Source organism: Priapulus caudatus, unplaced genomic scaffold (assembly GCF_000485595.1).
Source record: "Priapulus caudatus unplaced genomic scaffold, Priapulus_caudatus-5.0.1 Scaffold81, whole genome shotgun sequence".
NCBI lineage: Eukaryota > Metazoa > Priapulida > Priapulimorpha > Priapulimorphida > Priapulidae > Priapulus > Priapulus caudatus.
This window is the reverse complement of record NW_014577142.1, coordinates 482,880-495,177: the sequence shown is the minus strand read 5'-3', so window position 1 is coordinate 495,177 and position 12,298 is coordinate 482,880. Positions and strand designations below refer to the sequence as shown.

Below are 12,298 nucleotides of genomic sequence, written 5' to 3'. Positions count from 1 at the left end.
AGAAAAAACCATACCCCATCGGAGACGTAGAGATAATTATGTATAGAGCGCTGACATTATAGCAGCAGCCCCGAGAATTATGGATGGGATAGGTCGGTGAATCCGCAGTAAAGAGAGGGAGAAATAGGGACGGCGAATGAGGGAGAAAGAGATAGAGAGAGACGAAGAAAGAGGGAGGGGTAGAAAGATAGTGAGAGAGGGGGAGGGAGAGAGGAGGAGGGATAACCCCCAGATATCTGTAGGGAATACAGTTGTGAACCGATGAATTTTTTTACTGAATATTTCATTCATAGTATCTTAAAATAATTTACTCTGTTTTAACGGAGACAAATTTTAACCACGTGGAAAATCGGGCCTGGCGATGCAAGACGAGGATGAATATAATCAGGAGTGAATAATAATAGATCTATTATTATTCACTCCTGATATAATTATGTGATATATGTGATCATTACGAAGATAGCATGAATATATATGATCACAACTGAATGACGAGACTAGGCTTATATCGTGTGACAACAGTTGCACTCGCTGAAGAATGGCCTATACATCGATCAGGAGACGACACACTGCACAGTATATATGTATACACACACATATATATATATATATATATACACATATATATTATATATGATGACGATGCGCAGTGTGTAAATATAGCTCGTTACGCCAAGCGTGTTTAAACTAAATAGGGAGATTGCTATGGCATAACGCTGATGACAGACAGACAGACAGACAGGCAGACAGGTGCGGTGAAGGAAAACCTCTATAAAACTCGGACCATTAGCAACGTGGCTGAGAAACGTGTCTATAAATGTGAAGAGTGCGCGCGAGAAACAGGAAGCACTAAACGGTTACATTAACATAGAGCACACGACCAAAATGAAAATAGAAAAACATTTTTTCTCTATGTTCGGATTTTATTAGCTCTATCGCTTCTCAGATATACATATAATCGCTTCCATTAACACGTAATGTGTGTTCATTCCTAAACCTGGCGTACTGGCCTGCAAGCACATCGCCAACTGCCGCTAGGCGGGATTTCACACAATAAAACCACATATAACCCAAGCAACAGGTATATATGTTTCATGGTCCGGTATATAAATATCATGACATCGGTGATACCCAGAGTCATATCAACGTAAAGCAGAAACACTCAGTCACGACTCAGCCATTTTCTAACACTGATACTATAATAAGATAAACAGATTAATCCTCGTGATTCGCATTCATTAACAGTCGCAATTTGCATGATGCTGTACAAGTGTTGTGAGATGATGATAGGTGTGTGATGGGGGTGCTATGGGGGATACGATTGACTGGAGATGAGGTGCTATGGGGGTACGATTGACTGGAGATGAGGTGCTATGGGGGTACGATTGACTGGAGATGAGGTGCTATGGGGTACGATTGACTGGAGATGATGTGCTATGGGGGTACGATTGACTGGAGATGATGTGCTATGGGGGTACGATTGACTGGAGATGATGTGCTATGGGGGTGCGATTGACTTGAGATGAGGTGCTATGGGGTGTGATTGACTGGAGATGTGGTGCTATGGGGTGCGATTGACTAGAGATGAGGTGCTATGGGGGTGCGATTGACTGGAGATGAGGTGCTATGGGTGTGTGATTGACTATAGATGAGGTGCTATGGGTGTAGGATGGGTCATGTAATCAGGGTGGTGATAAAGTGTGATTAGGGTGGTGAGGGGATGATGATGGTGTGATAGGGTTGGTGATGGGGTGTGACCAGGCTGTGATTGGGTTGGGGTGGGGGGTTTGAAAAGGTGTGTTGAGGGCAGGGGCGTCACAGCCGTAGGGCTGCCGTAGCAAAACGCTACGGGCCCCCAGCCTAAAGGGGCCCCAAACTGTACCCCCCCCCAATTAAACAAAAATTTAAAATAGAAAAAATCAAAACAAAATCAAAATAGCCTCAGAATGCTGGAAATAGCATTTTAGAGCGTCTAGATTTCAAAATTTTCTGGGGGGGGGGGAGACCCCCCAGACCCCCCTTCGCAGGCGCACGGTCCATCAAAAAATATTCATGTTTGGGGCCCCAATTCCATTTTTGCTTACAGGCCCCCAATCATGTTGTGACGCCACTGGTCGAGGGTGGTGAAATGGTGCGTTGAGGGTGGGATAGGATAGAACGATATGGAGATGTGATAGCATGGGACGATATAGGTATATAAAAGCATATGGGACCATGAAGGGAGGAGGATAGAGATGCGATATGGGTGGAATAGCTTCGCAATAACGTGGGTGTGACAGAAGTATGCAATGGGCATAGCACTGTATGTGTAGTAATGTTGATTACTGCACGATGTGTCACATTAAGCATGAACATAATATGAATGGAATGAGTCCGCATGTATTACGAATCAATCACTACCTACATGATTAGTGCTATGCGCTACACTAGCGGCAACCAAATTCGCATGCGATAACCAAAATACGACATAATACTGATCTATACTACTCCATAGACATGTTCGTGGCAGTATCTACACGGGTCCAAACGTTTGCAAAGTATCACGAAACTCGTGATATCTTAGCTGAATGCATACACAGAGACAACTCACAAGCATCTCTTCATCACATAGCGACCAGACAACTGCCAATCAACAAGAAACATTTGGCCCCAAAAAACTAGACGATACACGGGGCTGTGTCAAAATCGAGCCCTTGGTAACAACAGTATAATGGAATGTTCAGATTAAACAAGAGTAGAGAAAGAAAATAGAGCACAAACTCGCAAAAACACGACCTACGAAAAAAGAAAAAGTACAATGCTTCAAATTCTTAATGGACTGGAACTTAATATCGGGTATTTTAAAAGGCATTGACTTCAAACTGTGATATTTTATTATAATAACAAGTGCCGCAGAGCGACAGCGCTCAACTGGCGTGTACTGTAGCCGGCTATTCTTCTGATAAACTCACTGGCAACCAAATCAAGTGTGCCGCTTCTCAGGCCCGCCAATCCGCGTTGCACTAGATTGCGCTATACGTTCGCGGTAGTACACTAATAAAGATACGCTGTGTAGTTTAATGACTTCTGCTATATTAACGTATTATGGATATGCGTTCGAGCGCTCTTGGCCGACGGTAGTGTTGTGGGGGCGTGGGTTGGAGTGGCAAGGAGGGTGGGGAGGCTCACGGTGCACGGGGCTCTAATAGCACCAAAGCCAGTTCCTCATCATCCTTTGTTTAACAGTCAAGTCAATCCACTGTTTAACCTCCTTCTTGGGATCAAAAGGTATCTAAACACTACTCTTCGCAGCGTCATAGGAACGCCACATTCCCCCATGGTCCTTCAATAAAGCCATAAAACGGTACTTCACCGCTGAATCACAAAACTGTCTCAATAATCTGCCCATGCTCGCCCATTGACCTCGTTGACGCTGTTGACCTCCCCAATTCTGGCACCAGTTATGCTTTTCTACACCAGATGCTATCGCCACGCCGACTATCACGAGCTCTAGGTCAACGCCGCTTTAGATTTGGGCCTGCAATCTGCCTCACTTTGCCTCCTATACCTAAGTTAAGGAGGAAATTTCCCCCGGCCTCTTGTTTTACACCTCCCTGACCTCATTGACTTTGACCCCCAGCTTGTAACCCCGTCCAACCTTGTCGCCCAACTGTTGACTGGAAGCGCACCGGATGACCCAGTTACGCCGGACGGATCTCACAAGCTGCATCTGACTATGTCAGATGAGCTAAAAAGCAATCGTATAAAATTGTTGTTCATAACCACTATATGATTTCTGCAGGTATACTGATTGCCTATAATATACGACTAGATGTTTACACATATGAATAGACATATGAACTTCACAAGATATTATTCTTTGGCACAGACTTTGTTTATCTATGGGTGACTAGTGAAAACATCAATAGGTAAATACAGTAAAACAAAGTAGCACCTGATGTTATTACATCATAAATTGAAAGATAGAGATAGAAATATTAGTCAGTAGCCATAAATTCATTGGCTTCGCTTTTATAAATAAAATTGTGTAACTTACTACATATACGAATGCCATCTATAGGTAGGTATTCGTAGGTTACCTAAGTGCAGGAAGCACCGTTACACACTGCCGCGCGAAGGGTCGTTGTCATATAATGGCGTATAATATGTACCCAAGGTAACTATCTGATATGGTTAGGGTTAGGGTTAGGGTGTTAGGGTGTTAGGGTTAGGGTTAGGGATAGGGTTAGGATTAGGGTTAAGGATAGGGTTAGGGTTAGGGTTAGGGAGTAGGCGTAGGCGACATACTCGCCGATTCCTCGGGTACTACATATACGACAACGACCCCTTCAGCCACACTGCCCCCCTGTAGCCGTGGATGCAGCCACATACTAGCATGAACATATATATATATGCATTATGTCAGTGATACATTATCAGTACTGATACTGCATCTGCAAAGTATACATACTAGAGTTTTGCAGGTGTTAATGGCAAAGCCAATCCTTTTGCATCCAACACGGGCAGCTGAATTACTTTTCCAAGTTCGTTCTTCAGATGAAAGATTTCTGTACGGTCTGGCACAAGCATCATATCACCGGTTCTGTACACAGACAAAGAGAATAATTGTTGCTAATTAGATTAGTAAATAGAATAAAGAACTAATGCTTCAACTTTTTGACTTGATATATTAGGGACGCAGAGAATAATTATAACAAGCAAGAGAGAAACAACACGCAAAAATAATCGTATATATTTCTATAAACATGAGGAGTATAGGCCAATCTATTCCTACCTATTTCTCTGCCTACAGATGGCGCCACACTCCAGCAGGCTCTTCACACCATTGCTAAGCATCTCCAGTGACAGAATTTCTGGATGAGATAGTATGCCTTGCTGCAACAGATGTGCACCTAGGGTCTGTGCCCCAATCGCCATTGCTTGCCCACTGCTACCAGACTCAACACCGTGCGTAACCAAGTACTCAAATAACAGCTGCAAACAAAACAACGTTTATATAATAGAATCCGAGACAGAGTATTACATGATTGAATGTATCAGGGGTGACCCCTTCAATATATACGTAATAAGTAAACTAAATAGTGAATTACTAATTACATAGAACTGACACAACTTAATAATGTTAACAGTTAATAATGTTCTTATACAAACTTTCAGTCCTTATCTCAATCCTAATCTCTTTCACTGTCGATTAATGTGTTACTCATACATGTTCCCTGTGTAATTCACCCTCACCCATTTCTCCCACTATCATGCTATTAATATTTTATTACCCAATATCCAAAGAGAAATGGCTGAAATAATCGCTGGAGAAAGATCGTAGTCTTGGTAGTTGATCGAGCTATGTGTAGTTGATGATCACTTAAAGACACTGCCCCTATATGCTGCAGGCACAGGAATGCGTGGTCAAATTCCTGCACAAAAGTAACAAATAAGATTTAGTCTGCATCTAAATTATAACGGCATATAGAGGTCAAAACAGGTGTGCACCATAATGATGATTTCTCAAAATGTCTGTCTATTCAATTGTCACATAACCTAGTCAGACTGCATGTAAAGTTAACAAAATACGATAATACGGCAACTTTAGCTTGATTTTAATCACCATAGAAACAAATTATAAGGAGTGCACCTTCTTTTTATTTGTAGAGCTGAAGGTAAACTCTTTGCATAGAAGCTTCTGAAGAAACAGGTGGCGGTCATACAGTTCCTCTGCAAGAGCAAATATTCACATACAGACATGTCGTACAGTACTGTTGGACACAGTAATTTTCCATGATGTGTCTGCTATCTGGGGGCCCTTTTAAAAAAAACATTAGGTTGTACTATTAATTTTAGTCATAACTTTTGCCACGTCTTCGAGTCAGAACTAATATAATATTATGTTATCGTACTCCTGTTACAAAGGTACTAGTCACTACAGCAGACATTTAGTATTTGATACCGGCACCTTATATTTCAACATCAACTTAAATAAATAACTCTCTCTCTCGCTGTCTTTTATCTCAAAATAAAACTTTCCAAATAAATCACCACAATAAATCGTTACAAATATAAAATAAAGGGAAAACATTACTTTATTGAGAATAGCAGTGATTACAAGTGTCATCTAGTACCTGTACAAAGGACGTTTTTTCTACATCCAATCACAGCCACAGAGATGAGACCGGTGTGGAGAAATGCATGCAGCAGTTGGTTACGATATATTGCCAGCATCATGTGCTGCACCGCTGTTGCCATGGTAGCAGAATCAAGCCCTTTTCGGTCCGACGTTGCCTTCTCTACAGGGTTGCTACGGAGGTGCAAGTCTGTGGAGAGGGTGACCGTGTCTTTGTACACAGGAAGGATATCTCTCAGCATCTTCTCTACAGATCCATCCTCAGCTCCTATGTGTATAAAGTGGGTAACGTGGATAAAATTATATAAATTAATTTAATTCACAAACAATTTTATTTTCTGAGTATACACCCTCCCATGTTCTCACATGACATAATGATAACAACACAATGTTACAACTATCCCATCGAATTACAATATGTGCAAAAGATTTGTGCCTTTTATTGAAACTGAAAATTATGCAATGCTTACCGTGCCAGTCCACACGACTTCCAAAGTTCTCTGCCAACTGTTTTAACCACTGAACCTCGGTGCAGAGCTGCTTCATGTGTATGCATCCACCATGATGCAGAAGCAGAGTGGCTACCAGTGACCATGGCGACAATACCATCTGCCTCTGCTGTTGCAACAGTACTTCCTCTGCCATTATCTGTGCAGCAGCAATTTCCCTTTGTGACAACGCTGACATGTACCTTGATGAAAGGATAGACAGATACACATTTTCACTTAAAAGTGACATGTACTGGATCACACCATAAACAAAGCTGTTTCGCACATTAACTACTGACCTAATTCGATCTAAATTTCACCAATCAGAGCATGACCTCTCACACCAGACAGTTCTGGTAGACGTCCTTCATCCTTTTCCTGAAAAGACACGAGCAGTAACCCACCTAACCACTATATGGCGCAGTGCACCAGTTTCGAAGGGCCAACGAGAACAACTCATCTTTGCAGTGCTCACAAACACACATCAGTTACTCTTAACATCGGACCATCTGTAGGTAACTTATGACCCGACTGCTGACCATGCAGAGTACCTACCGTGGCTGCACACTGTGCACGCTTCTGTCCACATGTCCTTTCATAAATTCGTGCACCGAGATCGGAGTGGCGAATGACACATGAATGCTTCCGTAGTCACTTGAGAGAATGTGCCTGGCCTTCCATAATCCCTACCAAAAAACTTCACATGAATTACAACCAGTTTATGCAGTCAGTGGTAATGGAATTGCAAATACAAGACGCTGCATGCCCTTTACACACTATTACGGAAATACTGCCAGATATCATTAAGAATTTATAGCAATGAAGGTGTGTACAAAACACACCATACTGGTATAGACTGAACGTATGCAATAACATCTTTCTCTTTTTACCATAAATATACCACATTAACCATTAGTAGTATTAGTCTAAAAGACACTGACTCTGACTACTAGCAAACTCACAGATGTCGATTCCCGGGGTTTTGGAACACCAAGCAGCTCATAGCTGTAGAGTTTCTCTTCCAGAATGCGTTCATAGCTGATGCCCACTGGCACAATGTAAAGGTCAGGTACCTCTGCCTTGAAATATGTCTCCAGCACTGCTGTCAAACAGCCTGCAAGATTGTGCATATGTCATAGATGTGCTGATACCAATGATTTGCATAACTGTAGCTAATTGCAGCTCCTACATAACACTGTGCAAGTGCGGTCATAATCTTCAAAGAACAACTTGTCAAACAAAACCACATTTGAACTAATTGTAAGTTTCAAATGTGAAAATATCTAGTAGTTTTAATATAATTCCATCAAAGCGACTGAGATAACATACTGCCTAAACACTAATTGGCATTGATTGCTTAACACAATATGGTGGATCACTCATCCCTAGCCTACTCCTAAGGTGAGCTACATCTTCATACATCCTTCTTAAAGTTCGTATTTGCAGGGTGAAACCATAGTGAGGATTCGACGCTCATGCAACTCCTTACCCAGCTTGGGGGCAAGCGATTTTTGGGAACGACTGCGCGTGCCCTCCACGAAGAACTCCACGGGGGAGTCACCATTGCGCAGGTGAGTTTGCACGTATTCTGTGAAGATGGCCCAGTACAATAAGTCGGAGCCAAACGAGCGACGAATGAAGAATGCACCGGACCTGCGCAGCAATGACCCTATCACCTGCATTGCCATGAAATCTGAAAGTGAGGATGAAATCGCTATTCGCCCGTGTTTATCAGTCACGGGTAATAGCTGTTTCAATGAATAAACTTTGTAAGCAGATGGAGATGAATCAACTTGACTTATTTTTGAATGCTACTAACGACCGATTTTCCTGATTATAATGTGATAGCACTTTCCTTTCATTTTCTCACACATAATTACCTACTTCTGAATTAAAAAAATAATAATTGCGCACACTGTTTTGTTTGTTTTTGTTTTTTCAAGTCTTTATCAAACTAACAATCACCCCTTATCAAACTAATCCACCCCTTCTACCTCTTGATACATCATTATCCTTTTCTTCCAACTCTCTCACTCAGGCTCTTCTTGGTTATGAATTACCATTTATATTTCTATCACTTTTATGCAACACATTACCCATTCCAGCTGTGATGACAGGACAGGGTAGATCATAAGCATAGCAGATGTAGGACATAAGCAAGAAGTCCATGTAGCTACGATGACATGGCATGAACACGACAGGATGATCCTTACACAGCTCCCGAACCTGTAATAACATTTATTAATACGTGTGCGTTTAGTGGTATTTTTAATATCATGGTTTGCAAATATAACTGTGTAAGTAACACCACGTAAGAAACTGAAGCACCATGTTCCTAAATGGAACATTAACAAGAAATCCCATATGTTAAACTGGATTGATATTTGCAGCTTCAATATAATGCCAACCGCAACGGTGTTATAAAAAATGCCATTTGTAATGTAAATTAACCAGTTACTTGTACACTAATTTAGTTTGCTTACCTACATCTAGCATAATTTCTTAAATCAATTTTTAATAATTATAATCATACATTAAACAAGTGGATTTGTGTGTATGCTACACAACCTTACATGTGTAGCCCTCCTCTGAAACTCATTAAATAAAATTCAATAAAAAGTAAGAGCACATTGTATCAATCAAGTAAACTATTAGATGCCCTACCTTTAGAATGTTCCCTTTGTTCACATATATGCCTCGATACATGTGACGCCAAGTATTGGTAAGAGCGATAGCGAACACTCTGATGGCTGCCATGCCTTTCTCATGGCCCATTTCACTGATAATTTCCTCTGCTTCTTGCCGTAGCTCTGTCTCAGATTTTCCCTCCCTCTCACTGAGCTGAAAGAGTCGACCAAGCTTTACATATCTGCCAGTCTACCCATTGCTTATTATCTAACACATCCCAGTTTCATACTTAGTGCAAAAATGCATGAAGATAATGCAGTATTTTTTACAAGTAATTGACACTTGGATATTATCTACATGCACATATACGAATTAAGGATACACTCAAGCATTTGCACAGATATTGCTCTAATGATGAGTTTATGGACCAATGAATCGAATTTCACGTTTTATTTATAGATGAGATGTATCACTATGCTCAAGCCAACACATTTCATGAAATTTCGAGCACCTAATTATGCAACAACAAAAATTTTGAACGTTATATAAAAATGGTATTTTTGACATTTCTCAATTACCACAATGAATGTGAAAGCGAAATTTTCGCCACAAGTTAAGCACCATCTGCACGAAAAATTGCGCATCAGGATTTTTTATTTAAGTTTCATATTTACCATAAAAAAATCTGCATAAAATTTAAGTTGCATTGAATATTTATGCAAATAAAGAACCATAACTCATGAAAGCTAGACGCTAACTAGTTAATATCAAACCCTGACAGACTTTTTAACAGCGATGTTACAATTGTAATTAACGACCGTAAAATTAAATTATTCCGAGTTGTAACGACTTAGAAATATCTATTTATACATCGGTTACTCTGGCAGAAATCAAAACGGAGAAATCAGCATTTTTCTACTTTTCACAGTGATAGACTTATATGACTAACTGTAACCACTAAAATGTTCTGTGCACCTTGAGAAATTATGAGAAAGTATGAGGTTACCAATTGCAATTTGATGCGAAACGCGTGAACGCTGCATACGACATGACGTCACTAAGCTATGTGTCAACAAGCGAGGGCCCATGTAGCAAGGTATAAATGCTATTTTCAACTGCGCAATGATTTCAAATATCACTGATAGTTGACGGCTGTAGGAGGGTTGAGGCTGATAGACTCTGGCATAATAAACACAGTGAACAGGCTGGCTGGATCATGTCTGACGTCATCAGTAAATGTGTGTTTAAAGACACAGCTCACTACACACGTACGCGGGCAATCAAAATGCTCTGAAAGTTCACATGCATCAGTATACGGAGAAGTAAGCATGGGCAGAGGTGGCCACATGTATAGTGTTAGCCATCGCATAAGAATGAAAATGAAAAATCAATGAAATTTTGCATAAAACCTTGAGTGTATCCCCAAATACCCTCATGCTTATTGCCATGGTGTTAGCAAAACAGTGTGTGTCACAAACAGAACTAGCTGTATAGAAGACTGGGACCTAAAACAACTTTTAAAATTGACAGCTAACCTACCTGAGCAATAGTCCTGCATACCCTGTCACTTTGTATGACATCCGACCGTATCTCAGATGGTTGCCTGGGGTTATTGTACTTGTATACAGGTGGGTTATATGAATTAAATCCCCATGCAACATTATGGCATCCACTGTGATGGATAATTTCCTCGAATCCATGATTACATCTTATCATACTGGTAAACTGATACAGGAACGTCACCTAAAATATCATAATCCTATTAGACCTAGGGAAACATCATGAAGAGTAAGAAACTATAGATTACGTGAAAACTCAACTGAAACTTGAGCTCATCAGTTATTTATTTATATAATAACAATAAAATAAAAAGAGCAATGCAACTTTAAAGTAAATGTTTATGATTATATCAAAGCTTATTTCAAGATATATTTTTCTATCTACACGAACTCTGTACATTTATATAATGATCATAGGAATAACATGTCATTTCATGTCAACCATTGTAAACAGGATATAAGAGCAAAACCACTCTTTATACATGCAACAGCCCTTTCCTCCAGACCATTTGCTTGCTCTGTGTATTGTGGAAGACCTGCAAATTTAAAAGCGATATTTTGATGATTTTGAGTTAAGTAACAAATTTATTTTACAAATAACATACTTTATGATATATGACAAATACTTGATTAAATTTTTAGGTTGTTTTTATGCTTTTTATATACCTCATTTTACTGCTTGTTGGAAGAACTTGCAAATGGATGGTTATGGACTTCTAGATGTTCAGGTATGTATTATAGCCTAAAAGAATGTATTTGTATAAAATTCTATATACATAGGTTGATGCTAAAGCTAAGATAGTCTTCTCCCCACTTTGAAATTTCCCTGCTGCACACCCTCTCGCAATAAGGAAAGATAGCGGTCTAGTGTCTACGCAGGAATTTTAGAAGGCATGTCATCTATGGATGGATGGGGGAGGGGTTGAGAGGTGATTGCATACATTTACTAATTGGAGTCAATTATGTGTCATAACCTGCCCTAATAGTAATACACAAATTTATATTGAAATAAACTTGATCAATTTAGAGACGTATACACTAAGCTGTAAAAACACAGTATGACTGATTTGGACTTATCATCACAGCCTGGTCTATATGCGAGGTCTGTCAATGCTTAGGTTACATTAATCCTAGCTTTATAGTTCTACCAGTGTAGCCCCTTTGCTCCCGCTACACGGCTGATCCAGGGCGCAAAGCCTAGCGGGAGGCTTTTCCTACTAGGCCTACGGTCCGCATTGTTGATCTATCTATTTGATCAACTTTGCCACTTTCTGTCTCCGATATAGTCCCTTAAAGTTGGACTTTAAAAACCAATATTCATAATTACAAATACGAGGTGACGGGGGAGTAGGCCTACTACAACTACTAGTTACTAGTACTACTACTAGTAGCACTGCTGATAGGGTCTATGTCTCCCTGGGTACTGCCAGAACATACCCTTGGTACGGTCCGGTTAGCTCTAGTAACTATAGCCGGCGTACACAGGCTATAGTTACTAGAGCTAA

General features: G+C 40.4%; 1 protein-coding gene across 6 annotated transcripts in view; it reads right to left on the bottom strand.

Moving 5' to 3' along the window:
• Positions 1-4,237: 4,237 nt before the first annotated feature.
• The window catches only part of LOC106821665 (dihydroxyacetone phosphate acyltransferase-like), an 8,859-nt gene continuing 798 nt past the window's right edge, over positions 4,238-12,298 (bottom strand). For 3 of the 6 annotated variants that reach the window (XM_014826559.1, XM_014805883.1, XM_014826560.1), the window contains exons 2-13: positions 10,774-10,977; positions 9,271-9,447; positions 8,703-8,832; positions 8,096-8,299; positions 7,569-7,720; positions 7,162-7,292; positions 6,589-6,809; positions 6,117-6,386; positions 5,633-5,712; positions 5,274-5,414; positions 4,775-4,974; positions 4,238-4,582 (exon numbers count right to left, since the gene is read on the bottom strand). In XM_014826559.1, the coding sequence (XP_014682045.1) occupies positions 4,450-4,582; positions 4,775-4,974; positions 5,274-5,414; positions 5,633-5,712; positions 6,117-6,386; positions 6,589-6,809; positions 7,162-7,292; positions 7,569-7,720; positions 8,096-8,299; positions 8,703-8,832; positions 9,271-9,447; positions 10,774-10,950 (2,016 nt within the window). In that variant the 5' untranslated portion in view covers positions 10,951-10,977 and the 3' untranslated portion in view covers positions 4,238-4,449. Of the gene's footprint in view, positions 4,583-4,774; positions 4,975-5,273; positions 5,415-5,632; positions 5,713-6,116; positions 6,387-6,588; positions 6,810-7,161; positions 7,293-7,568; positions 7,721-8,095; positions 8,300-8,702; positions 8,833-9,270; positions 9,448-10,773; positions 10,978-11,275; positions 11,330-11,459; positions 12,161-12,298 lie in introns of those variants that run through there. The other 3 variants (XM_014826556.1, XM_014826558.1, XM_014826557.1) reach the window with 3 other exon arrangements.